The sequence below is a fragment of the Amblyomma mixtum genome, chromosome 8, assembly GCF_055824585.1.
Source record: "Amblyomma mixtum isolate Tamu chromosome 8, ASM5582458v1, whole genome shotgun sequence".
NCBI lineage: Eukaryota > Metazoa > Arthropoda > Arachnida > Ixodida > Ixodidae > Amblyomma > Amblyomma mixtum.
Genome location: NC_143019.1, coordinates 88,250,752 through 88,278,640, shown reverse-complemented (window position 1 = coordinate 88,278,640; position 27,889 = coordinate 88,250,752). Strand labels below are relative to the sequence as shown.

The 27,889-nt window shown below is 47.2% G+C and overlaps 1 protein-coding gene across 2 annotated transcripts in view; it reads right to left on the bottom strand.

Annotated features, from left to right (window-relative positions):
- The window catches only part of LOC149333409 (saccharopine dehydrogenase-like oxidoreductase), a 70,037-nt gene extending 61,479 nt beyond the window's left edge, over positions 1–8,558 (bottom strand). For both annotated transcript variants that reach the window (XM_089558664.1, XM_089558663.1), the window contains exon 1: positions 8,118–8,558. In XM_089558664.1, coding sequence (XP_089414790.1) covers positions 8,118–8,295 — 178 coding nt within the window. In that variant the 5' untranslated portion in view covers positions 8,296–8,558. The remainder of the gene's footprint in view (positions 1–8,117) is intronic.
- Between the last annotated feature and the right edge of the window lie 19,331 nt (positions 8,559–27,889).

The following is a 27,889-nucleotide window of genomic DNA, read 5'->3' as shown; positions in this document are numbered from 1 at the left end:
AAAACGTCAGCAATGGGCAAAATTAAAATTAGAAAACTTCGACGGAACAAAGTCCTCCGTGACGAATGGCCGAACGAAGTATTAAATGCGGCCGGGTAAGATTTTTTCCCCACCAAAATAAAATTCAACCAAAGGTCAATCGAGGGCAAACACTCCAAAAAGAGAGCCATCACAATGTAGACAAGATCACTAACCTATCTGTAACCCCACTAGCAAAAGATGAGTGAGCCGTTCTATTTATTGGTTTATTGGGGTTTAACGTCCCAAAGCAACTCAGGCTATGAAGGACGCCGTAGTGGAGGGCTCCGGAAATTTCGCCCACCTGGGGTTCTTTAACGTGCACTGACATCGCACAGCACACGCACCTCTAGGGGGCTTACATTTTCCCCCGCACAGGCAAATATAACAAATTCCAATTCCGAAGAGATCGTGACGATTTCTGAAGAAATCTTCGTCTAAGAGAATACTCATCAAGCATTATTTATCTCCTTGAATTCAGTATGTGCAACGGTAATAGATAGGACAGACAGACAATCCATTCTGCGTTCGGTTTAACAGTCATTGCGCCCACACCAAGCCTCTTCCAAATCTTCCCTTATCGAAACATGTTAAATCAAAGAAGATTCATTTGACGCCCTTAAAAATGACAAATCTTCAAGGGGGCTTTAACAAACGCGGGGACATGAACAACGTGAATCCTATTTTATCCACAAGTTTATTCCATTCAAGAGGATCGTAACGAACAAAAGAAATACAGCGGTTTCACTACGTGATATCGAATGGTCGAGCGATAGCTATTCTTGCTTCTACTATGATCTTGCTCTTTCTTATCTCTTGGCTTAACTTCTTGCTTGCGGCTGCTATATGTACTCGGAATAAGTACTCAGTTTGCTAGTTTTAACCGTTTATTTAGTTATGCTTCTTGATTCGCACCGATTCTGGCAAACATCGTACTGTGTCCGGGAAGTAGTTGGCTATGGTCATCGTTGCAAGAATCACTCGCAATGACCAAATTGGAGGTCACTATCGTATTGAGCACATTTAAATCCGATGTCAAATTTCGGGGTTGGGGTGCGCCAAATACTGGGAGAGCCGGGGTCAAATTTCGAGCTCACCATCGTATTGAACAGATTCAAATCAGCATGGATATCGATTTTGGCCTAAACCCGAGAAGGTCACATTTCGAGGCTGGGGATGCGCGGAATTTGGAAATGGTCAAGGCCAAATTTTGAGGTTTTTATCGTGTTGTTCAAACTCAAATTAGATTGGATAACGATTTCAATCCAAATCCTATAGAAGGTCAAACGGGGTGGGCGGTGGGCAAATTTGGAAATGACCCACTCCAAATTTTCAGGTCATTATCGTGCTGGGCATATTCAAATTAGGTTTGATGTCGATTTCGGCCCAAATCCGACAAAGTCAAACTTCGGCGGGGGGAGTGGACCAGATTTGAGGGGATGAGGTGGGGCAAAGTTGGTAATGACCAGGGCCAGATTTGGGGACACCATCGCATTGGCTATAGTCAAAGTATGCTTCGGCATCTTATTTAAGGTTGTGGCTATGAAATCGCTAAACCCAATGGTCACTTTCATTCAAATCTACATACCGACTGAAACTCCTGTTTCTGCATTGAATACAACTATCGCTATAAAACCTGGAACTCTTTCTTTTATCCCCGCCCTCAGAAACAAATAATCCTGCATCTCTTATAAAAGGGCTAACTCTTATTATCTCTTTATAAGACGTATTCAACGCCCCAAACCTTTTTCCACATACTTACTCTTCCTATCCTGTTTCGTGCAGTATTGATAACGTTTGAGAAGATCTTTCCGAAACCTTGACCATTCTTCCTGGCTAGTTTGGTTTCTCTCTTTTTTTCTTCCTTGCCACAGCCTTGCGTCACTGCCACTGCAAAAAGGTACTCCCGGCGGCCTTGTTTGGACGACCAGCTCAAGGAAAATCAGCCGAAGCGTGAGGAGGAAACATTGTTTACTTTAATTCAAACCCCTGTCGTGTGTGTTCTGACCCCCGTGCCCGTGACGACGTGGCCTGCATGTTTCATCCCTTCCTAAGAATCCAATCTCTCCGCTCACGGGAAATTAATGAAAACCCTCCAAAAAGCGACCGATTCTGTACATTCGCCGCCTTTGTTGAGCGGGTGATCGAATGCGGCCTAGTTTCTGCACCATTCTCTTACTAGGCCCGGCCTCCACTGGCGCGCGCAGCTGGGGCGCGATATATAGGGCAAGCGAATCACGTGGTCACGAGTCGCAGCTTTGGCGAGTCACGTGGTATTACGTCATGCCACAACTGCGGTTTTGAGGTCACAGCGCGACGCCAGTGACGTTCAAAGTCGCGGCTCGGAGAGTAAGAACTTCCGCTCTTACTAAGTTCGAATGCAACTTTGCTCACGGCGCGATGTGCCTGCCGTCGACTGTCAGAGCTTTGTAGTGCGTCCTATGAGCAGAGGTTGGCGGCGTAAACGCTACTGTTGATGATGATGAAAACATTTACTGAAAGCCGCAATGCTTTAGTTGAAGGGAAGGCTGATCGGGTCCTTAGTCCGGGACGCCGTTGGTGAAAGCCGCTGCCCGTGCTCTGGCGACGACGGCTCGTTGTTCCTCGAGGTCCGAGCTGGACAGGGCCGCCTCCCAGCCCTCCCGCGTTGGTTGATTTATGATGTTAATGCTGTCATTTTTCTAACAAGCCCATACCATATGGTATAGGTTTGCCTTCTGGCCACAAAATTTGCACTGTGCCGAAAGGGACTCGGGCTCAATGGCGTGAAGCGTAGCTGGATTATTGAAAGACATAGTTTGTAGCCTGCGAAGGTGACATTCCTCTGATTTACTGATACCCTTAGCGGGCCTCGGGAGTGTCTGCCTTTCAAGGCGCAAATGTTGTAATATTTCTGTTGAAATATGCGCTCGTGTAAAGGTTTCTTTCACAGCTGGGTTTGCTCTGTGGTGCTGCAGATGCGGCAGAAGTCAACGGTACAGGTGCAAAGCCGGATGAGCCTCTTCGAAGCCCTGTTGACTAAACCCCGGAAGAGAACACCCTCGGGCACGAGCGTGTCCTTCCTCCTGGCGTTCGGTCTCATCCGCTCCGCGTCAGCGCACGCGTTTTGATACCCGCTGATCCGTCTTCTCTTGAAGAATATCGAGTGCCCTCTACAATTTCCCAACTCAAAACCCTCGTTCGCAGGCGGAAATCTCGCATTCATGTTCGAAAGAGATGGTGGGGGAGATGTCTCTTTATCTCTACAAGAGGGAAGTTTTTTATTTTATTTGTAGATACCGGGATCTAGTATAGATCATGAAAAAAAATCAGGAAAAAACAAAATACAAGCATATAAACACACTCAAATTTATTTATTTATCTTATTTATTTATGAATACTGTCAACCCTCATTTGAGGGTCATTACAGGGAGGGTGAAGAAAAAAAGCATGTATACGCAAGAATGAACAAGCCTCTTCGAGCATACAATACAAGAGAGCATAAATTCATAAAATTTGCAGGCACTTTTCAAAGAACAATAAAGAATTATGATTAACACTCTCGCTATTAGGTTTGTTCACATCAGTAATTGTCCTCCAAAAAAAAGAATATTTAATGCAGTTATTTCGCGCGTTCAGAGGGGTTATTGTTAGTGCATATGCCTTTGTCTGGTGTTATAAGCTGAGGAGTAAGAAAAATAATTAGAAGTATTGACTTTGTAATGACTTTATATAAGCTGGAAGAAAACTTTAATCGACAAACACTATTGGCGCAACGACTGGGGGCAACCCACTTTGCCTCACGAGCTGACTTACAGATGCACGGCCATATTAGTTAAAAACAAATCTAACTACTTTATGCTGTATTCGCTCTAATTTCTGAATGTTTGTTAACGTGAAAGGATCTCAAATGATTACGGCATATTCTAGTAACGGACGGATGAGGAAATTGTACGCCAAGAGACGAACACTCAAGAAAAAGAGTTTCCGCATTGAATTTGCTACGACAGCGTGTATGTGTTTTGACCACAAAAGGTTGTTAGTAATCCATAGGCCCAAATATTTATACTCTTTCACCTCTAATAATGATATGTTGTTAGTACCATACACAAAATGAAGAAGCATTTTTGTTGAAAGAACACAACAGAGCAAGGGTGCGAACGCGAGGAGCGGGTCGAGACAGATCTACTCGTCAAGGGAATGCATCGTTGTAACCTTTCGACTTTGTGGGGACGCTTTCGTCCCCTGCGTTCGCTTTCCCTCAACGCGCTAGTTCCCTGTGGTTAGCTCCTCCGCAAAGCACTCCTCTCGGTTCGGTGACTTTCCACTAACAGGGGAGGGCGCTCGCATCGCAGCGACACCAGCGCCACGGATGGCGTTTTGCTGCGCGCTCGCGGGGAGCTACGGGGTCTCTTCTCCCTCGGCACCGGGAAGCGAACGGACGTTTCGCTCGCAGCTTCGCTCTTCGTCGACGGGCGCCTCTTGGTCGGAACTTACTCCCGCCGAACCCGTCCCGCTCGACCTCGGAGTTTATCCCTTTGCCCTACCGTGGGCGGACGTTCGCTCGTAGCCGTGCTGGTGAGTCGGACATCCTAGATTCAGTTTAGTTTAGTTTTATGGGGTTTAACGTCCCAAAGCGACTAAGGCTATGAGAGACGCCGTAGTGGAGGGCTCCGGAAATTTCGACCACCTGGGGTTCTTTAACGTGCACTGACATCGCACAGTACACGGGCCTCGAATTTCTCCAAAGAAATTCAACCGCCGCGGCCGGGATCGAACCCGCGTCTTTCGGGCCAGCAGCCGAGCACCATAGCCACTGAGCCACCGCGGCGGCTGGACATCCTAGATTCCTCAGTGTATTTTGTTGCTAGCTGGCGTTATTGTTGTTATAGCAATAAATGCCTTGTTTGTGTCAGCCAGTGTGTCGTTCCTTTGTTCCCTCAGAGCAAGGCCCGCCGTGGTCGGCGTGCGCTCGGTAGCGTACGCGACCACGGGGTGGGGTCCGCGCGGTTTTGAACTGTGTCAGCCGCGGTTAAACGGGGAGAACGTGTTTATCTCCCCGATTTTAAACCCCATAACTTTACACTCTATCCCGAAAGCTGGCGGTGACCGGTAGGGCTTCAGGTTCACGCAGATTAGGGGGAAACACCCCTCACCTTTTCGAAGAAGGATACAGTGGAGGGTGATTGAGCCGTCTCCCTTCGCGCTAACCCTTTCACTCAACAGAGCAGGAAGTCAAAACGCGGTCTGTGAACGAGGGTTTTTGGTTGGAAAACATCTTCCTGTAAGTCAGCTTTCCAGCAATTTTGTAAGTTGTGGCCTTCTGGCATACTTGCTTTTCCTTTGTCTCTTTTCTGCATCGACTTCTTTATTATTCTTGAATTATGGAGAGTGATTATTCGTAAAACATCTGCCACAGTTTCTTACTAGGAAGACAATACCATATAAAAACCTCAAAGCGTGGTTAGTGCGTCAGCCTAACATCCGAGAGTAGTGGTTGAGCCTCCCACTGAATCGTAATTTTCTTCCGTGTATTTTGTTTCGGCGAGTTGTTCAGTCGTGGAGGGACAGAAATGGGACGGGCAAAAATTTGTGCACAAGGGAGATGAAAATGTAGCCGTTAAATGCCAGGGTGCGCCGGCCTCGTCAAGCCTTGCCACTGGCTTTTTGCCGGTGCACCCAACATCGCCATGATGTTAAATAAATATATTCTGATTCTGATCTTGCATTCAAACCGTTCTGACTAAAGAAGATCCTGTTGCTTTGGTATTCATATTTTTCGCTTTTGCGCTAACTTAACACTGGTGCTGTTATACTGAACAATTCTGGACAAAAGCATTATTGAGCGGCAAACCGCTTATGCACGCAATTTTTTCATATAATGTAAGATTTCCCTATAACAATCTATATATTCGCAGATCCCCGACGACGGTGTTTCTTTTTTTTTCTATTAACGTTTTGCTATCATCGAAAGTGGTCCCCATTGGGTTTTTTTTTTATGGCAGTATTAACTGCTCGATGCGATCGATGGAAACACTGTAAAAGAAAGATTTTGCTGCATATCAGTAGTATGGGCCATTACCTTTAATATTGTTACTAAGAAGACGAAGCTGGCAGTGGCACGGGACGGAGCGCTCGCGCTAGGCCAGCGGCCATTAAATCATCTCTTATCCATCGTGGCTGGCCGCCACGTCACATTTGGTGTGAGGTGCTGGGGTCCCTTCATCTCCATCCTGGTCCCGGAGCTTCGGTGTCCTGCGCCTGCCGTGGACGTCGGCCGTGAGTGCCTGGTCCGCGCCGCCCGGCCATGCCCCAGCCCGCCCGACCTGAACCGACCTCGCCGCTCACCCCAGCCCCGTCCCCCGCCCGGACCACACGACACGACGACCCAAGATCCGACCCACTCAAGACCTTGCCCACACATGAGGACACACCCCACCCCCTGCGCCTGCCGTTCGGTGCGTCCGAGGCAGTGATGCAAAACTATCGGAAAATTGACTATCGATAGTTTTTTTGAAACTATCGATAGTGTAAAAAAACTATCGATGGTGCTACTATCGATAGTCTACTATCGACAGTATTACTATCGATAGTATAACTATCGATAGTATTACTACCGATAATGTTCCTATCGATAGAATTATTCGCGATAGTACCGCTATCGATAGTCTTGCTATCGATAGCGGTACTATCGCTGTAACACTATCGATAGTAACAATATTGATATTATGCATTTGTTGGCCAGCGACATAACCAAAACATTTGCGATAGCTGATTGGTTTCACGGTCTCATGAGTATTAACGGTCCTGAGAGACTCATGCTATGAGGGATGTCGTAGTGGAGGTCTCCGGGTAAATTTCGACCAGCTGTGGTTCTTTAACATGCACAGGGACAGTTCGGAAAAATGCCTGGAACTGCATCCGATGAAAGAACAAACAGCATAAGTTGTGCTGGCTTACACGACACCATCGTGCACAGCAGACGTCGTCTTGCTGACGTAACCCCTGCAGAAATGCTTTTCGCACACATGCTTCGCAACTAGGACATTCGTACGCTAACATTTTATCCAGCAACTTTGTGTAGGGAACGCTTGCAGAGTTCGGTGACGCGTAGGCCGCGAAAATCGGCGAGTCCTGTCAGTTACTCATACCATCACCTCCATACCACACACTCGGGAAACCAAGTTTAGTATGCAGTGGTTGATTTTATAGAATCGATAGAACTATATATAACAAGTGGTATCGATACGGCTATCGATTGTACTACATATCAACAAAACTATCGATAGTACTATCGATAGCGCACTATCGATAGTGCGCTATCGACGATCGGGACGATCGCTCGGTGGCCCCGGGTAATGTCAGGAAGAAGACGAAGCTGGCAGTGGCGCGGGACGGAGCGCTCGCGCTAGGCCAGCGGCCATTAAATCATCTCTTATCCATCGTTCACCACGCCACATTCTTCGGCTGGCCGCCACGTTACAATATTTCTTAAGAGTATCACATAATTTTCCAATTTTAAATATTTTTGTCAGAGAATGTTAGACATGGTTGTTAAATTACTTTGCTTTATCTTCCCTGCTTGAATTTGTTACGCTTGTGTGGTAGTAATATCACCTGTAAAGCATGAGTGCGGCCGAGATTAATTAATTTAGATAGCGCTTAAGCAGCGAGCTGTTCTAATGCAGAATTGATGCGTAACGACACTATGGTTCGAGACTGCTAGCAACCCGTTACTTAGCTGTGAACCCCTTGACCCCCCGATACCTTCCACATGGTTTGGACCTGTCAGAAGAATCCTTCCCTACCCCTCAATCCTTCCCCTTCCCGAGGGGCATGGGAGGCAGCCCTGCTCAACTGCTCGGGGCTGGAGTCGCAAAGGGCTCGGGTCCAACGGGCGCGAGTAGCGGCCTCGTCCAGCGGGGTCCCGGACTAAGGACTCCACCTATGTAAAGGGCCATTTTTGGCCTGAAAACTCTCCTGTTGTTTATTAAAAAGTTGTCACCACCACCTCTAGAGTGACTGGGAACATGAACCGTAACTCTAACCCCTTCCTCACACCAGCGCCACCGCTGGCACACAACCGCAACAATACCTCACACACACGCATCGATTCTCACCTTCGAGCCCGAGGTTGGCGGCGGCCGTGCGTAGCGTCTCACGCAGCTTATCCGCGTTCCGGCCGGCGACGCCCCATCGCAGATCCTCAGAGGCACGCTGCAGCTCCTCGACCACGAACGCGCCCGTTACGCCCGTGGCACCGAAGAGCACGATGTCGAGCTCCCGAGTAGACCGCATGTCTGCGCCGCTTCTCCGGCGCTGACCGTAATAAGGGCGCGTCGATCCACTGCTTCCTCCTCGAAGGCCTTCGTCACGACCGCCACGTGCTTTCAGCCGCCGTACGCCACGGAGTCGGTGCAGGGCATCGACCTATCACACGCCGCGCTGCTCATGACAAGTCCTGCCCTTCCTCCTCCCTTCGAGTCTTTCCCTCATCTTCTGTTGAGCCCCCGCGGCGATACCACAGCCTGGCATAGCCTGGCGCAGTGGCGGGGATACCACACAGCTCTGTGTCGAGTTGCACACGCCAGACAATCATCGTTTTTTCCCCGAACGAATTCTCTCTCTCTATCTCTCTCTCTCTCTCTCTCTCTGCGCTCACTTTGGAAAAGCGAGGCTGGGAGCTGCTCGACACAAACGCCGCGGCGCGGTCACACGTGTGCGGGGCTTTGTTGAAGCGAAAAACCTGTTGTAGGGAGCTTGTTTGTTACCGCCGTTGCCGGCAAGTAGTGCCCAGCCAGAGCTGACAGGTCACAATGGCAACGAGCAGCAGGTGGTAATAAGCAGTTTAAGAAATCAAATACGAGTATAAGTAAACAAAGAAACGAAGTAAAGTATTAAAAACGAAATCAAGAAATAAAGTTTATTAAAGTAGGAAATAAATATTTAAAATTGGAAAGCAATCAGGGCAAACGACAAAGGAATGACCAAGAACAAGTGGAAAACACATAAAAGTACTGACGAAAAGCAAAGCCGGCAATGATAGCAGCGCATCTTTTCGCTGGAAGTTTCGTGTTAAGTAGTGGCATAACATTGTTCAGCCATTGCAGAATTGTATTTATTTTTAATTAGTAGACAAAATCTTGGTAATGGGGAATTGCATGATGGGTGGTTATCGGAATGGCACTTACGGAAATACGTTACTGCCCCCAGCGATTGTTAACCCAATAATCGCCAAGCATTCAAAACATCGCATAAAAATTATTAACTTAATTAGCAAAGTGGGCATGTCAGCTGGCGCGCCGAGAAAGCCATGTCAAATCCCTTTCTACTGTTCACACAGATCCTACTACTAGACTGGACTCAGGCGGCCAACGTACATCAAGATGCAACTTGCCTGGTCAGCACCGCGCGTCCTTTCTACGGAGACTGCGCGCACGAATCACCACGCCATCTATTCTACTTGACGCCACCTGGAGCGACATCATCCGACTACAAAAGGAGCCTACCTTTCCTGAGCGCCTTCAGTGGGCATGTCAGCTGGCGCGCCGAGAAAGCCATGTCAAATCCCTTTCTTCTGTTCACACAGGTCAGTAACAAGCATTCCACTGTTAAAAGTAGCAACCGCTGTTTTATCCAGCTGACGTGCCCACGTAGCCTATGTACTTTTTGTTCATGTGTTTGTGGCATTGCCAAGTCATTGCTTTTACAATGCGGGGATGTTGAACAGAATCCAGGACCCACCCATGATGAAATGCTAAACGAAATTCTAAGCGGCCAAAAGGAGATACAGAAAAGACTAGATGCAATCGAAACAATACTTAAAAAAGTAGAAGAAACTGCACTGATATGTAGAGAGCTTGGATCTAAGGTTACTAGCTTGGAAAGAACTGTCCACCAACTCGAAAAAAAGCTTGTCGACCTTGAGGACAGAAGTCGGCGGAACAATCTTATCGTCTTCGGTATCCGAGAAAACGAAGAAGAAACACCGGAGTCACTTGCCAGAGATGTTACTGAGAGCGTTTTTCAAAAAACGTTGGGTGTCACAGTGACTTCCGTCGAAAGAATACACAGGATGGGTCGCAAGCAGACAGACAGACAAACCTCGTCCTGTCATACTCAAACTATTTGACCATCGTGAAAAAATTAGTGTGCTAAAGAACTGCCATAAGTTGAAGGGGGGAAACATTTCCGTATCCGAAGATTTTTCCGTACCCACAAGACAGATAAGAAAACACCTTTGGGAAAGCACGAGTGATGCTATAGAAGGGCAGGCAGCAAAGTAAGGTTTGTGTATGACAAGATTAGAATTGACAACAACCTATTCGAATGGGACGGTATCAGCAAACAAAGAGTGCACGTCACGCGCGTGAGGCACGATTCTGAACGCCCTGAATGAACTGACAAAACCGGAAAGCAACTTCGATGCCTGAACATAAACGCTCGCAGCATCGTAAACAAAACATGACATGGAAAGTATTGTGATAGCGCACAACCCTCATTTACTGATAATAACTGAAACGTGGCTACATCCCGACATCACCGACTCAGAAATAACGCCCCCTGGATATAAAATTCTGCGCAAAGATCGAGATTCACGTGGTGGCGGAGTGGCAATAATGTTTCAAGAATTCTTGCGTGTGTCGCGATTACCTGATATTGCTGGAGTTGAGTGTGTAATAGCCAAGCTGTTTCTTGAAGATTTGAACATAGTGATTGGGGGTTTCTACCGTCCCCCGAACTGTGACAGTGCATTTTGTGATAAAGTAAACGAGTTCTTGTGCGCATACAGGAACCACTCGTGCAGTTTGCTTTTGGCTGGTGATTTTAACGTTCCATCTATAGACTGGAGCGGCGATTTTCCAGTTGCTCTTTCTAGCTCCTCTGAACCCTTCGTTGATCTTATTCTACTCCACGGCATGAGCCAGCTGGTAAAAGAACCTACCCGCATTCAAACAGGTCAGGGTTCCATCCTTGACCTTTTTCTCGCTAATAATGGAATCGTTCGCCGTAACCCGCGCATTGAAGTAGTTGAAGGAATTTCAGACCATAAAATTGTGTGTTTATCACTGTACAATCGCCCAATTTTTTAACCTGAACGCGCGAGCGTCGACCGGCCAGTCGATAAGCGCCGTACAACGGAGCATAGCGGCGAAGTGTGCGAGAATACGCGCGTGCGCACAATGCCCAGTCCAGTGCAGCTGCCCTCTGCCAGGCTGTTCCGGGAACCGGACCCCACCCCCTTTCGAGCACCGTTATCGTCTTCGTCTTTTCTTTTCTGAACGCTGCCATCACGCTATAAATAAAGGGTCAAGTGGCACCGCTTGGGCTCGATGGAATGCGACATACACCGGCTGATTGCACTACGTGCGAATCAGTACTTCTTTTTATTTTTATTTTCCCTACGGCTCACGCGGCAATTTCCTGCGGCAAAAAGATATCTGCCGCTGGAAGTCCTGCTGATTAGAAACTTCGATGTTGCAAATAATAGCGTGCCTTGCCTATGTGACCAGAAATAAATTTATTGCTTTTCTCGAGAGCAAAACCAGAAGAAAAACAACGCCTCAATAAGGATACCTTTGCTCGCACTGGTTACCAAGGGGTATTAGAGATTTTGGTAATTCCAGCTGCTTGAGAAATTGTGGGGTCCCGGGTGTCGCAACTCGCTTGTTGCCCTTCAGTATTTGCAGAAGGCTCCACCAGACTGAACAACCGTTGCGATGCGTCGCGGAAGAGAGTCGTACAGCGCTGGTACGAGGTTGTGGTCGATTTTCAACAGCTCCCATTCGGCTTCAACTTTGCGCCATAGTTCATCGCAGCTCACTGTGAAGCCCCATTTTTGATAAGTTCTTTTTCATTAGGCCCCACACGTTTTCAATTACATTCATGTCCGCTCCTTGTGGCGGCCAGTCAATGGTCATGATTCCGAGTTCTTCCAGGCGGCCTTTGGCAGCGCGAGACGTGTGCACGGGGGACAAGTCCTGCTGTAGGATGAAGCAGCCGTCATTGAAAGGATCGTCGAGCACATGAGGCAGGAGCACCTGTTCGACGATATTAATGTAGGAGGCGGTACAAAATCGGCCCTGTATTCTGTGTAGTGGTCCAAGGCCCTCTTTGGTTACAATCCCCCAAACGTTGATGCTTTTGCGTCCACTGGCTCTTACTTGGTGGACGTATCGGGGGTCATACCTACAAGAGAGGAGAACAATAAGTCAATTTAAAATTGCGGCTATTTACACCACAAACGTATCTTAAATTAACAATAACAAGAAAAGGCTCACAGGAATAAATTTGTGAAAATAGAAACAGGCACAAACTAACTAAATATTCATAATAGGAAGAAACGAACCTCGTTAGGTCTGGTCTGTATACTTTGCGTTTTTGGTCCCACTGCGTGCAGAATGTGGACTCGTCGGTAAAGACGATATTGTGCCAGTCATCTGCTGTCCAGTGCAGATGGGCCTGTGCAAAATCCAGTCTTTTTGCTTTCGTTGTGTCGGAAAGAAGCGGCTTTTGGGCAGCACTTCGATTCTTCAGGCCTTCTTCCAAAAGCCGTTTTCTCACCAATTCTTCGCTGACATCGAGGCCAACCGCATCTCTAACCTGGCCAGCCGTCATGAAGGGATTAGTCTCGGCGACGAGAACCAAGGCGGCATCCTCTTCTGCTGTCGTCTTCCGAACGCAGTTCCTTGCTGCATCACCTATACGCCCTTCGTCTCTAAACGCGCAAATTATCCTGTTCACTGTCGCTACATGTAAATCCAAAGCCATCGCGATCTGTCTTTGGGATGTGCCGCTCAAAGACATGCGTACTGCAGCTACTCTCTTTTCCTCTGGCACCCGAGGAGGCATTGTTGATGCTGCGTGAAGCAAACACTCCAGAAAGCGGATGCAAGGCCTTATATACTGTGAAGCGCGATAGCAATGACATCTGATCGGATTATTTCACTTATCAATTCACACTTCCCTCTCCTACAGAAAAGAAGGCGGTACCACGTTGCCTTTTCTAATCCTTTGTCAGTGGCGTGGAGAAAACAGAAGGAAAGGCGATAACGGACAAAAAAGCAGGTGGGGTGGGGTCCGGTTGCCGGAACAGCCTGGCAGAGGGAAGCTGCATTGGACTGTGCATTGCGCGCACGCGCGTATTCTCGCACACTTCGCCGCTATGCTCCGTTGTACGGCGCTTATCGACTGGCCGGTCGACGCTCGCGCGTTCAGGTTAAAAAATTGGGCGATTGTACATCAAGTCCATTCACAAACCCCCTGTAAAAGAGCGGCTAGTTCCAGTGTTCACGCGTGCCAGCGATGTTGACATCTTAGACACACTTGAGAGCTCATATTCTGTCTTTGCCTCCCTTTGCGCTTCAAATGAACACGCCATTGACAGTGTATGGGGCTTCTTTAAGGACCTGGTTCTGACATGCATTATTAAGTACGTTCCTTGTAAACTCAAAAAACAGTGAAACAGAAATCCGTGGATGACAAAAGAAGTCATATGTTTGAAGAGGAAACTAAAGAAAACTAGGAAACAACACAAGCAGCGCCCATCCCCATCTACCGCAGTGAAACTTTGTAACATGAGGGCAATACTGAACGAAAAAATTAAGACAGCGAAAAATTATTACCAAAGCGTCTCACTAAAAAACTTTCTTCTATCGTCTCCAGCTAAATTCTGGCGTCACATTGCACCAGTAAAGAAAACTGCTCCTAGCATCTGCGTAAATGAGGTCGCTGTAACGGACAAAGCGGAAATCGCTGAAGCGCTGAATAACTATTTCTGTTCTGTATTCACCCAAGACAATAGCTCAGCGCCCAACGTTACTTGTTTCGATGAAATCCCGGCTATTCCAGACTTGACCGTCAGCGAGGAAGGCGTCCTATCTTTGCTACTAAGCTTAGACATTAAGAAATCGCCAGGAGTCGACATGATACCAAGCGCTTTTCTCGTACGCTATGCCGAATGGTGTGCAAAATACCTTACCCCAATTTTTAACAAGTCCCTGCAGTACGCACAACTGCCACAGGACTGGAAATACAGTAAAATCATTCCCGTACCAAAGACAGGTAGTAGCTCACTTCTCGCGTCATACAGGCCCATTTCACTACTTTGTACATGCGCTAAAATGCTTGAGCACATCTTATTCAAACATGTTTCAGTTTTCGTCGAAGAAAATCAGATTATTACTGAAGCTCAACATGGTTTCCGCAAAGGACTATCAACTGTAACACAACTGCTAGAAACAGTTCATGACCTTGCATCTGTCCTTGACAAGCAAGGTCAAATTGACATCATTTTTCTTGACTTTGAAAAAGCCTTTGATCGCGTCTCCCACAAAAAACTTCTCCGTAAATTCAAGCCAATTCTTAAGCATGACAAGTTACTCGCCTGGATTGAAGCATACCTTTCTTATAGATACCAAGCCGTCGGCATCGACGATGTGCTATCCAATTTTTCACCAGTTGAGTCGGGCGTCCCGCAGGGCTCAGTTTTGGGGCCGCTCCTGTTCTTGGTTTTCATTAATGATATCCCTGCTGATATACCAGCAAAAATAAAGCTTTTTGCAGATGACTGCATAATCTACCACGCAATATCTACTTCACATGACCAGGTAACCTTAAACTCATCCCTCGCTAAATTACAAACCTGGTGTTCCACGTGGCAAATGGCTATCAACACCAAAAAAACAGTTGCAATGACTGTAACGCGAAAGAAAGAACCGCTAACTTTTAAATACCAAATCGGAGATCATTATCTAACAAGAGTGTCAAGTTTTAAGTACCTGGGAATCATAATCACGCCTGTCCTTAGTTGGAACCAGCACATAGACTATATTAAAAATAAAGCAATGCAGCGACTGGGATATCTAAGAAGAACCCTAGGAAAATCCCCACCTGAAATAAAACTACTAGCCTACAAGACATACATTAGACCGATTTTGGAATACGCAGCCATCGTATGGGACCCTTTCACAACAACAAACATAACGAAACTAGAAAACGTTCAGCGTAAATCAGCGAGGTTCATTTACAACTGCTATAGTCGGCGCATGTCCCCCACCTGTCTCTTACGGACTGCTAACTTAGAAGCACTGGAATCACGCCGGTATCGTGAAAGATTAAAGTTTTATTATTTACTGTACAACGAAAAAACTCGAATAGACAAAAACCGATATATTCAACCCGCAAATGCGCGTGCGACCCGATCATTCCACAACAGAAAGGTTAAGGATTTCACGTGCAAAACCAAAGTGTTCAAGAACTCTTTTTTCCCAAGGACGACACGTATCTGGAATGTGCTGGATGCCCAAACTGTTGAATGCCCCACTCTTGATGCGTTCACAGACGCACTACTGAGTAAACAACGACATGTATGGTAACCTGCTCTGAACTTGTTCTTGTGCCCCGTGTTCACCTCTTACGCTCTCGACACATTTTCTTTGTTTTTCTCTTTTTCTTTTTTCTTTTTTTTTCTCTTTTTTTCCCCCCGGCCACAATCAAACTCTGTACAAAGAACCGTGCGAATTTGTCGCTGTTGACCATCTGTTATCTTGAAGTGCGTTTTCTTGTCATGTGCATATATTCTGTACGGTCACGGCCACCCACTCCTGCCCAAGACCTTGCATAAGGTTGGCAGTACCTGTAAAATAATAAAATAAAATAATAATAATCCCTCCGCTACAAAAATGTAAAAAATTGACACATTTCTATAAGGAAAGCGATCCTTAAGCCAACACTAAATTTAGCTAAGTTTATGTTGATGAGGCAAGAAGAGAGTAGAGTGGGTGAGGGTACAAAGGCGGGTTAATGACATCCTAGTCGAAATCAAGAAGAAATAGACTAGGGTTGGACATGTAATGCGAAGGCAAGATAACCGATCGCTGTTGGGGATTACAGACTGGATTCCACGAGAAGGCAAGCGTAGCAAGGGGCGGCAGGAAGTTAGGTGGGCGGATGAGATTTAAGAAGTTGTCAGGGATAAGGTGGCCGCGGTTGGCACATTATAGGGTTAATGGAGATATATGCATGGGAGAGGCTTTTGTCCTGCAGTGGGCACAGTCCGGCTCATGATGATAATACTGACAGTGATGACGATTTTAATGTGTATAGTCGGATACAACTTAAGTCTGCAGTGAAGCTCCGCCCACATTCAGCCTCCGCGCACAGAATTCCTCCATGACGAAAAAGTAGTCCGATACTTAAACGTTTCTTGTTACCTAAACAGGAAGCTTATCGCAAGAAAAAAATTATGAGCTCTAGAACTTTGAGACGTGGATTGTTTGGTACAGTCAAACATTAAAAAGCTGATTTCGTTTGCAGTCGCGATTGGCCAGCGGAGTAATACAAGACGCCGCGGTCCGCAGCCCAGTGTTATCAACTGCTGTTTTTTTAACTTGCATCCGACTATAGTACAGATGCAGGTAGTAAATCAAGAGCAAATTTAAAAACTACTCTATGATCTGCCAGTGCGGCATTACGACTACATACATTTTAGGATGTGTTGCTGTCAGAGCTAGCTTTTGCAAGAATTCACCTTTCAGCAAGCATTGCTCGTGGCTGGCACTTTGACTTCTTTTTAATAGACATACACCAGACTGCTTCTGAAATTCTGTTAGCAATTAAGGCAGTTCTGCAAGAAGACATGTCAATTATTCACTTTTTTACGTCATGTAGGTTATACATGGTGGATCACGTGGTTAATTAATCATTAAATATTACGCCTCCAATTCTCAATTGTAGAAAAGGTTTGTTTTCGCATCGCAGCGATGTGGGTGGTGGGAAGGGCGCTTCAGTGCTCGCCAGTACGTGGAAAGCAGCACTTTTTTGGACGAAAGTGCGTGAGGCCAGTACGCTTCTTAAATGAATAGCTATAGCAGCTTAACGTACTAAATTATATTCATCATCTGCACTGTAACGCCGCCGCTCATATCAAGCTACGTTTCTCTGTCTTCTGGTATTCAAGTGCATGACGCCTGCACCCGCCGAAGCTTCTTACTGGTGTAAACAGGAAGCCCCCGCAAGTGTACCGTGTAAGGGGGAAAAGTGTCATTGACGCACCGCCGCCGTCTTGGCCGGACCCCCTGACGCCAGAGGCGCACTCCTTTTTCCGTGCCGCCATCTCTCTACAGGTTCAAACAAACGCCTTTCAAGATGCTTCCGAACACCTGCATGACGGTCCCGCGGCACAATGGGGAACTCGGGTGACCGTCGGACTGTCAACGCGTCACCGACGACTTCTCGAAAGGTTACACTGGCTGTCTCCAAAGAGACGACCCCCTCACCGCAGGCGCCCGCGCGGACGCGGTGCCTAACAATGGCGCCTTTTGAAAATGGCGGCGCCTCTTCGGCAGGTTAGCCCAAAACGCGGAAGCAAGGGCTGTTCCTTATCTTGTTCGCAGATCACCCTCGTGGCCGTCAGAGAGACTGGTTTGGTGAGGAAAGGAAAAATAGACTGGCGCCCGTAACTGTTCACCGAAATAGTGGTATCACCGTAACTGCAGCAGGCTGCAGGGGTAGGGGAAATGGGGATTAAAAGAGGAAGCACAGGCGAAGATGGGGGAGACGCAAACAACAGCGCATGTATGACCGGAGAGAAGGGATTAAGAGTGGGAAAGGGAAGGGAGAAGCGGGGGGGGGGGGGGGGGTTGATGGATGGAAAGAATAGACGCTAGTAAGGAGGAAGCCCCGACGGAGAGAAAGATCTATATGTGGTATTTGTTTTTGATTTGTGTTGTGTTGTTAGCGGGACCCTCGGTTCAAAGCTGAGCCCTAGGTGGTGTTGGCCCAGCTCACGGGATAATTCCCATCACGCATGCCATATTTTGATTGCTGAATGAATTGATGCTTACGGTGGGCCGCTCAAAATGACCGCCCTCCTTATTCCTTTGTTAATTATGGCTTTAAAAACAGTCCATTCTAGACTGAGCTAGGGCTCGCTTAGCATGTAACGCGGTTATACTTAGGCTCTAACCAGATAGGTCAATCAGCAAAGTAACGCAAAGTTTGTTCTTTTTGTACATTCGTTTCTGCCTCTTACAGTTTTACTCTCTGTATGTAGCATATGTTGTATATGTATCCCCTGTTGCCACCTCCTACAAGTACCCCTCCTGGTCATCTTCACCTGTGCCGGTCTACAAAGTTCGAAGGGTTTGGAAACCTTCCTGAAGGAAACGTTCCATCAGAATTCTACTTGTAGTATCACTGCGGTCGAAATAAATGCAATTACTGCACTCAGTGGGCAAGCGCCACTAGCCCCAGAATGTGAGTCTCCTAAACGGGGTGCGTAAGTGGGAGCGGAAGTGTGTTCTCTGAACGCACATATTGAGCTCATATATGCTATTAGTGTCTGAATATATAGTGTTCCTGTGTGGGTTGTACGCGTGTCTGTTGGCCTTGATTTACATAAAAGCACGCGATTTTCAAATTCCCTTGTAAAGATGTTGATAGGCACCAGGCAAAGTATCTCCCTGAAGTCCTCACAAATTAGTTCTGTTTTCGCAGAATCGTAATATGTTAAGGTTTAGAAGTATTTCTTACATTGTGTATTTCGCACAGCTTAATTGTCAAGTATATTTGTGATTATCTTCTGGGTGCAATAATTAACTGCCTAGGACCTAACGGGCCCAATTGATTAGTCCAGATAAATCCAGTTGGGTCCAATAGGTCGGGTGGTTACAGAAGCAACTGAAACCAATTTGGAAAATCCAATTGCTATTTCTGATTTGTTTCCAAATGAGATTTACAATGTTTTTTTTTTTCGACTGGGTTAAGCTGCGTTTAACTCAGTAGCTTCTGCCAATTAAAGTTTACCAAATGCCGGTGTAGGTTATGTCGTTTACTACCCCCGTCGCAAACGGACGCAGTCAAAGAACAGGTGGACTCAATTCCGTGTTACAAACGAAAATTGCGAGTCGCTTGCCTGAAAAGCAGAACTAGAAAAAAGTGACTGGCGGCTGAATCTCTTGCGACTGTCATCTTTTTTTCTGACAAGTAGGGCACTGTATTAGAGCAGGCTTGCAAGCGCGGACCTGCTGTGAATGAAATCACCAAAACACGCTAGTACACTTAAGGCTCGGATTTGTTCTGAGTTCTCTACCATTCGCAAATTGAAGACATAATTAAATCAATTAGAACAATGCATTGTGTGTCTGAATACGTAAATTCGTGGCTTTCCTGCAAATCAGGGTGAGGATTTGGTGGCAGCACCTAACCAGTTCATCGCGGCACGTATAGATTGCCAAGCAAGAAAAAAAACGCCCTAGTCTTCATTAGGTTTCTAAAAGCGCATTCCGGTGGGCGAAAGGAGCGGAGGTGACGAGCCGGGAGTAGAGCTGTAGCACGCCGGTGGAAGGAGTACTTGTTCTTCCACTGGAACGGTCACTCTGCTCCGAGAGCAACACATCACGTGATGACGTTTCCTTCCCTACTATTCTCTGCGTGCTTGCCAGCCAACATGAGTGTATACCATTTTTCAGATCATCGGGTGCTGCCTTAGTGATCGTCTGCGTGCATTCGGAAAACTCCGTCGTTTTCTCAATCTTTGCCGGCAGAGATCCCGAATTTCAGACCGAGTTCAGAATGAAATTAAAGCTACACCACGCCTTTTTTGGATGTTGTGGCGCCCTCTGGGGAAGACGCAATGAAAGCAAAGTCCCATGAACGCCGCAAGCGCGATCCACACCACTTACACCAGGCGCAACTGCGCCTGCGAAGTGGCAGATGTCGGCGCGCAGCTGCTACTTGCACCTGTCGCCAACACGCAATGCGCACGCCCCAGTATTAGCTGCCGGTTTGTTTTCAACCAACGCTCCTGGGGAGAGGGGAGATAACGGCTCGCACGCGCAGAGCGGCGGAAGAAAGAATAAAAAATACAGAGAATGTTTACTACATTCGAATCGGAGCGAAAACACGGATTTGTGCTACGTTGAAGACGACGGTGAGCAGGTAGTGCCGCGGGACGGAGCAGGTGGAAGTTGATGAAGACGACGCTATCCAGTGCACAGCGCGAGTGTGTGACGAGTCCCGCCTGCAGCACCTGAGCGAAGCCCGTCCCAGGCGGATCGGCTAAGTATTGGGTGGCTTGTCCTGTTTTTGTTTTTCCCCCTGCGCCTTTGCGCATTTTGTCTTGTGTATACATAACGCACGCAGTTCGTTTAATTGAGTTGATGTCTACGCAGTCTGCCGGCCGGGGGAGCTCCCCCTGGTCGGCTTCCCTATCGCCTAATGAGATGCCTCTGGAGGCTTTTCAACGCACAGGCGTCCGCAGCATTCCTGTGGCGCTGGTGCCGAAGGATGGTGGTGCCATCAAAATGTCCAACCCAGGGACTGTTCGAGCTGCTCTCCAGGCAGCCACGTCCCTCTATGAGGAATTTTCTGAGGTGAGGCAGTTTGGACGCGGCGGGATACTGTGCCGGTCCCAAGACCTATCCTGCGTAAAGGATCTTCTAAACTGCGCATCCTTTCGATCTATTCCGGTTAACAGCTTTATTCCTTCCCATCTCGCCTGCACAAAAGGTCTAGTCCGTGGCGTCGACTCCTGTATGTCTCCGGTGGAGACCCTCGACCTTCTCTCCGCGGCAGGCGTTGTTGCTGTGTACAGATGTAGCCGGGAGGTGAATAATGTGCGTGTACCAACCGAATCAGTCATTGCCACTTTTGCTGGTACTTCCTGCCCGTCAGAAATTAAAGCATGGCCACTGATCTTCCGGGTCGATCCCCTTCCATCAAAGCCACTGCAATGTAACAACTGCTGGCGATATGGACATAGTGCTGGTGGTTGCAAGTCCACCTTGCGATGTTGCAATTGCGGCAATGACCATGCATCGACTGCATGCACCGAACAGTTAAGTGTTGCCTTTGCGGGGGTGATGACGCTGCAAATTCCCTGGATTGCCCTTCTCGGGCTCAGGAATCACAAATTGTTGAGTTAATTGACCGCAAACGCTGTTCGCGGCGTGAAGCCATAACCGAAATTAAAGAAAGAGCGCACGGCTATGCGGGTGTGGCAGCCCGCTCAGGTGTCGCCCTCGATGCATCTGTCTCGCAGGCCATAGTGACTGCTGTAGAAGCCTCAATGACGAAAATGATTGAAAAGATTGTATCAACTGTCACAGAGAGCATCTCAAACGCTCTCGCTACGCAGATTACTCAGGCCATGCAATCTGCAATATCTTCTCAGATGACACGATTGCCATCGTTGCTTTCTCAACCTTCATTATCGGTCATATCGCACCCCAGGAACCAGTTAATCCTGATGCTCCTATTATTAGCTCCGGCGTTTTGAATGATGTCCCAGTCACTCATGATGCAGAGATGATGGATACAGATACGCGAGTCCTCAAACGCAGTGGCTCCCATATGTCTAACCCGTCTTCTCCTCAAAATCCGAAATCAAAGAAACAACAGCTGGGCTCTAAGCCAAAGGAAAATATTTTGCGGCAGGCAGTTGCTGCTGCTCAGACTGTGCCACCATAGGGGGGTTACGAATACTCCAGTGGAACTGTCGGTCACTCATTTCAGCTTCAACAGATTTACTTTACCTTTCATCACAACTTAATCCAGACATAATCATTTTGTAAGAAACTTGGCTTTCACCTGAAAAACGTTTTCATTTGCAAAATTATTCCTCATTTCGCCAAGATCGCCAGTCAAGAGGCGGGGGTTTGCTCATTCTGGTTTCTTCAAAATTTTGTCACAGGGCCAAAATTGTTTTCCAGTTCTCTTCTCTAGACTGTGAGATGATGGCTTTAGACTATGTAATTCCTGGGTGCTATTCCTTCTCATTAGTTAATGCTTATTTTCCTAATGGTGTGCAGGATTCAAGGCCTCTAGATCTTCTACTAGTCAATTGCCAGAAGTCAGTTCTGTTGGCAGGCGACTTCAATTCGCACCATGTATCGTGGGTATATAAGACAGATCCCTGTGGCAAACGCCTTTACAGATAACAACCTTATGTGCATGAATTCAGGTTTGGCGACCTTTCTTCGGGCTCAAACCGTATCTGTATTATATTTAACTTTCTCCAGCCCTTGTGTTCCTGTTCTGAATTGGTCGACGGTTGATTGTGGTACATCTAGTGATCACATACCTATTATTTTTTAGGTTAACTGCCGCTTAACTCCAGCGTCTTCACAGTTGAGATCATATATTAATTATAACCAGTTCCAGGTCACTTTGCGCTCTACTCTTGCGTCAGCGTTAAGTTCTGAAGACGATCATAATTCAAAAGACATTTGCTTGGCTATTGACGAATGCCGCAAAAAGTCCGAATTCCTGGTGCGTACATCAAAAGGGTCCAATTCAACACGGTGGTGGAATGCAGACTGTACGCGGGACTACAGACGCAGAAAGGCTGCATGGAAGAAGCTCCTCCACAATCAGTGCCCGAAAAATTGGCATGATTATAAGTTTATTGCAGCCACTTTTAAACGCACGATTTCGCGAGCTAAAGACGATTATGAATCTGAGCGTTTCGATTTCCTGACGAAATCAGGAAACCGACGTGCACTTTTCAGGTTTTTACACTCGTGGAAAAAGATACCGGCCCCAGGTAATTTTCCCTCATGTGTCTTGACTCCGCAAGAAGCAACAGACACCATTGAAACCATTTCCAAAGGATTAGAGAAGCGTTTCTCGTCTGCACTACCTTTGCACTCCGTGTGTGTAGCGTCAGTGGATCAGATTAAGCTTGTCCCTCAGGTTACCCTTTCAGAACTTTCGCCTATAGTGCTGAGGTTACCATCAGCTGCTCCTGGACCTGATAGGGTAACGTCAAAAATGATAAAGATCCTCTTTGAGGAGTATCCTAACTCTTTATTACAGCTAGTAAATTATTCCATCAATCATGTTTGGATTCCTCCTGAATGGAAACTCGCCAAAGTGATTCCTTTACCTAAAAATAATGGCGGTGGCTATTCTCTGGAAAATATTATACCTATTTCATTGGCATCCAATTAATTGAAAGGGTCTTGCTCCTACGTGTTTCGGAGTTTGTGGATAGTGAAAATATCCTCAGTCACTGTCAAGTCGGTTTCCGTCGAAAATGTTCAATATGGAATGCCCATGTTGACCTCGAGAGTCGAATCATCCTTGCGCGGCATCAAAAAATGCATGCTGCTTTGGTTACATTAGATGTAGCCAAAGCTTACGACAGTGTGGAACACACCATATTATTGCAAAGACTGCAGACTCTGCAGTTTCCACACTACTTAATTGCTTGGATCTCGGCGTTCCTAGATAACAGGCAGTTTTATTGTACACTCCATGGTGTCAACTCTGGATAGTATAAACAAACTAGAGGTGTTCCTCAGGTGGCAATCCTTTCGCCCATACTCTTCAACATTCTACTGAGCTCAATTCCCAGTCATCACGAAATTCGCACGTACAGGGGTAGTCAAAAAATCCCAGGCCGCTCCGAACAGCCGCGGAGCGGCTGCTCTCCGCTATCGAGGCGCTGTTATCGCACGCGTGTCTCGCCGCGCTCGGGTTGCGAGGGTATGCGCCGAGAGGAGGTGACGCTCCCTCTCTCTCTCGCTCTCCATGATAACAAAGCAGTGAAAAAGACGGTGAGGCGCGCGCCTTCACGCCTTCGCTGTTCGAGATTTCCGCACTCGGCTGCGGTGCAGCGCGTCGCGGAGCAGACAACCATTTGCGGAAAGTGACGCGCACTGGCGGCCGTATTTAAATGGATTTCGTCTGCTTCTCCCAACTTCTCGGCTTCCTGGCATACGATATAATGCACTTACCTTCACCTAAGCTCTGTTGCGGCTCTCTGAGCACTCACTTTGAGTTGTGACGTGCTATATTTATAGCATTCTTGTCCAAGTTTCTGGAAATTTAGTACACTCGAATACGATTTCAGGACGCATTCTATGCCTGAAATTCTCAAGGGTTTTTATTGCTCCGTTATTGCCATGTCGCCATCTCGAGTCCTGTATTAATGAGTAGGTTTAATGCTTTCGCGCAGGTAAAGCAGGTAGAGTCGGTCGTGTGTTGGGGAGTTAGCGCGTGTTGCTGAAGCTTTGGCGAGTATTTCATGCAATGCTATGCAGTATGCTCCAGCTAAGAGGTTTACGTTTCCGACACTTGCACTCCTCCCTCGGCGCTCGCGGATTCGTAGCGAGAATGAGTATTTTGTCACAATGTCAGAATATAAGCGCCCAACGCGTGGGTTTCACGACATGCCGTCATATATGGGCAATCAAAATTGTAGAGATTCAGCCAGATATTCTTGCACTTTTCCTTCGATTTCAGGCACCGCGCTGCTCTTAGACGCGCCAATATACTCGTCAACTCTGGATAGGCGTAAAGTCGGCATCTGTGATTATCTGCCTGTACTCGGATGTGTTTGTGGTTGGCTTGCCGGACTGCTGTCCACTTTGCGTTCAAAGATGTTGCGTTCGGCTTCGGAAAAAGAGCGAATCATTTCGCGTCTGGGCACTTGTACGCATCTCTACTATATACGCGCGGTGTCCCTGTCAGGGAACTTTTTTTGCTTCTGCGTCCTCACTGTTTCATTGAGGAGCGCAGAAATGGTAGGAATTTAATATGTTTAGCCGAATATCATATACGAAAACAGGCTGTTTCTTTGACAAACTTCCAGTTTTTTATTCTTCAACGGCGGACTCCCGCTGTATCTGTCGTGGAGCTCGTACTATAAGCCGACTGTCTCCGCCGTTGACGTCAGTATCTGGCCTTGCGTGCTCAGCTGTAGTGGAACTAAATTGCTCATGAAATCTGTGTAGCTATAATCCATCCGCAGTCATCGTCCGGCGAGCTGTTCATAGCGTCAATTCATTTCAGAGGTAAAAAAATTTCGTTGAACAGTATTTATACGTATAACGTCCGCAACCACTTATAATTATAGAATAGAACCAAGATGGGAACGAAATATGATGAACCAGGATGTGCTACCCGCGTGCTGATGGAATCGTCTTGTGATATGCTCTCAGCAGTCACAACTTTTGAAGATTTTATTCACATATATTTGACGCCAGCGAACATAATTGAATTTTCAGCACCAACTGCCATTTCGGCAAACCTTCTAGGCCTGAAATGAAAAAAATAAACGGCAAGGCAGCGCTATAGCTCCACATGCAAAAAAAAAATGAGACTGCTAAAGCGATCAGCTTGACCGCCGCCAATCTATAAGTAAATGTGATCAGTGGCGAGAAAATCCGCCGTTTGCAGCCTGGACGTCTTGCAGTCTTGCTGGCAGAGATGCTTACAGGTTCTGAACCAAGTCTGGATCGGTTCTCAGCCGTTCCCACTCTTCTTTTTTAGCTACCCATAAAGCGTCCCTGCTCTGAATTTGAAGGGCACGTCGCGCCAAGTTACAATCATTAAGCCCCACACGTTCTCGATGATATTGATGATGGCACCTTTAGGCGGCCACTCCAGCACGTTGATCTCGAGTTGATCAAGTGTGGCTCGGACACACCTGCAAAGAAGGTGACGCCTGTAAAGAACTTCGTTTACAAATGGGGAAGAATACAGCTGTACAGAGAAGTTTCACAACGTCCTGCCTCACGCAAAACAAAATAGCGTAAATTTACACTATATTGCCACGTATCATTGCAGTGTGTGTTCGTTCACGCTCAAGGCAGCAGGAAAGGGTCGTTATCACTTTTGTTCGTGGCGCGAGAAGCGACCAGACTAATCTCGATTGTTCGCAGCTATGCAAGGCTGCATCTAGGTTTTTCCAGATTACCGTAGATGATCTTGACCTGTTATCTAGAAGTTTCCCTGCCGGCTTTAAATTGAGCGATGCCGCGAGCGGCGGGCATTCGTAGATCGACGATTGACGAGCACGCTTGTTGCTTACGCCGCCACTGAGTGATTCAGTTCTTTTGCGGGCGCAAGTCAGCCCTAATAAAGAGCTTCGTTTGCAAGTATTACTGGTGTCTTCCTGACCGCTGGACTGCCGTCACTACAACGTGACAATATTGAGTTGTTAGAAACCTAAGTGCTAGGTGAGATATACTGTTTACAGCTTTCTTTTTTAATGGTAAAACGGCACGTGCGTTTGTTGTAGCGAAATCACACACAAGCTTTTTGAGCTGTCATACAGGTGGATGTTGAACAATCCTGCCATATTTGACCAGCACTAGCACTGAGTTTCTGAAGGTTAATTCTCACTGTCTGAGATTCGAGAAAATATTTTTGGAGCGAAGTAAAATAAGGGAGGTCCACGCAAAAATCGTAATTCGCCTTCAATAGGCATGCAAAGAGCACATCGCATCCTATCGTGCCGTCACTGGTGGTCGTTCAGGGCACGATAGATTTCTCATAGACAAGACTTGCAACTAGCCGTATCTAACAAGACTCTGTAAGGTGAAGGGTACTGTATGCTTTATGCTGCAGTTCATGGTTTTTTTTTAGAAGTTTATAGGAACTTTTTTCTTACCCCCTTGAGGGAGGAATCGCGCACAAAGATCGTTTAACTGTATATGTAGCTGCCTGAAGACTGCAGTGGTAACTTTCGACCAAGAAACCATTGATCGCATCGACTTCTTAAGGAACAGACAACAGTCGTGAACGCCTCCAACGCATATTTGGAAGCGTCACGACCAATAGTTAGAGGTGCAACGCAGCTCTTGGCCGTGCCTCGTTTCTTTTTTTCTACCATGCTCTTAGTGCTGAGGAGCGTTCTCTGTTTAGCAATCTAGGCCCCTCTGAAGCCCGTATTCTACTCACTTGGCCGTATGTATGGGGCTTCTGTCTTGTTGGAACACAAACCGTCCGTCAGGGAAAGGTCCATCCAGCAAGAAAGGTAGCATCACTTCTTGAAGGACGTCCACGTAGGCATTTGCAGTCAAGGTGCCTTCAATTTTGTGCAGTGGTCCAAGCCCCCTGACGTGTGACCGCGCCCCATACACTGACTGCACAGCGCCCGCTGGCTGCGACTTGTTGGATATATTCTGGTTCGTACCTGCGTAAAACCGTTAGAGTTTCTGAACTAGTAAGCATCATTTCAAAACTATTCAAGGCTATGAAAATTTTTGGATACAATGCACAACTGAAATGCTGAGTAAAACTCAGGAACACTTTGCGGTTCTTTCGAAAAAGAGGTTTCTAATTCGATATCGAATACGTAGCCGTGTTCTATGGGCCAGCGTAAGCAACCGCGGTATTCTTAAAGGAGTAGAGACTAGTGCACTGCACGGGCTCGGGCCGGCCCGAAAGCCCGGGCCCGGCCCGGCCCGCGGGCCGGGCCGGGCCGGGACATGATTTGTTTTGCCGGGCCTGGGCCGGGCCCGGGCCGGGCTCGGGCTTAAAGCGGCGGACCCGAGTCGGGCTTGGGTCCGTAAAGAAACGGCTGTTGTCCGACTATTCATTCACTATTGCAGAGTGAAGTACACAACTGCGGCATTGGAGCAGCATCACGGATGAGCTATGGGTTATAGTACGCGCTGAGAAAAAAAAAAAAAAGCTTTACTACTTGACTTATTTGTTTCCTTATTTCCACGCCGCGGTGGCTTAGGTCAAGGAGCTTGATTACTGAGCCGGGGAACCAGGGTTTGCTCCTAGCCTCGGCGGCCGCCTTTCCACCTTGGTGGCTAGCATGAAAGCTACGTACTTTGCAGTATCACTACTCGTTGAAGAAACCCAGGTGGTCGAAATGATCCGGAGCCCTCTGCTTCCGTTTTTCTCACAGCCTGCCTCCCCTTGGGCCCTTAAGCCCCCCAAAAATAGCGTTTATGTTATAGCTATATTTTTCTCGTGTGAGAAAATTCACAAAGTAAAGCGCATTTGGTTTTCATATTGATCAGCTGACCGGAACTTCTCGTAAATTAAATACCCACAAAAACTCGCCACAGTTTGTGAATCTAATCTCATAACCACATCTATCCCTCCTCGCTTCTTCAGCCTGGTTGTCATGACAAGTGTTTTGCCC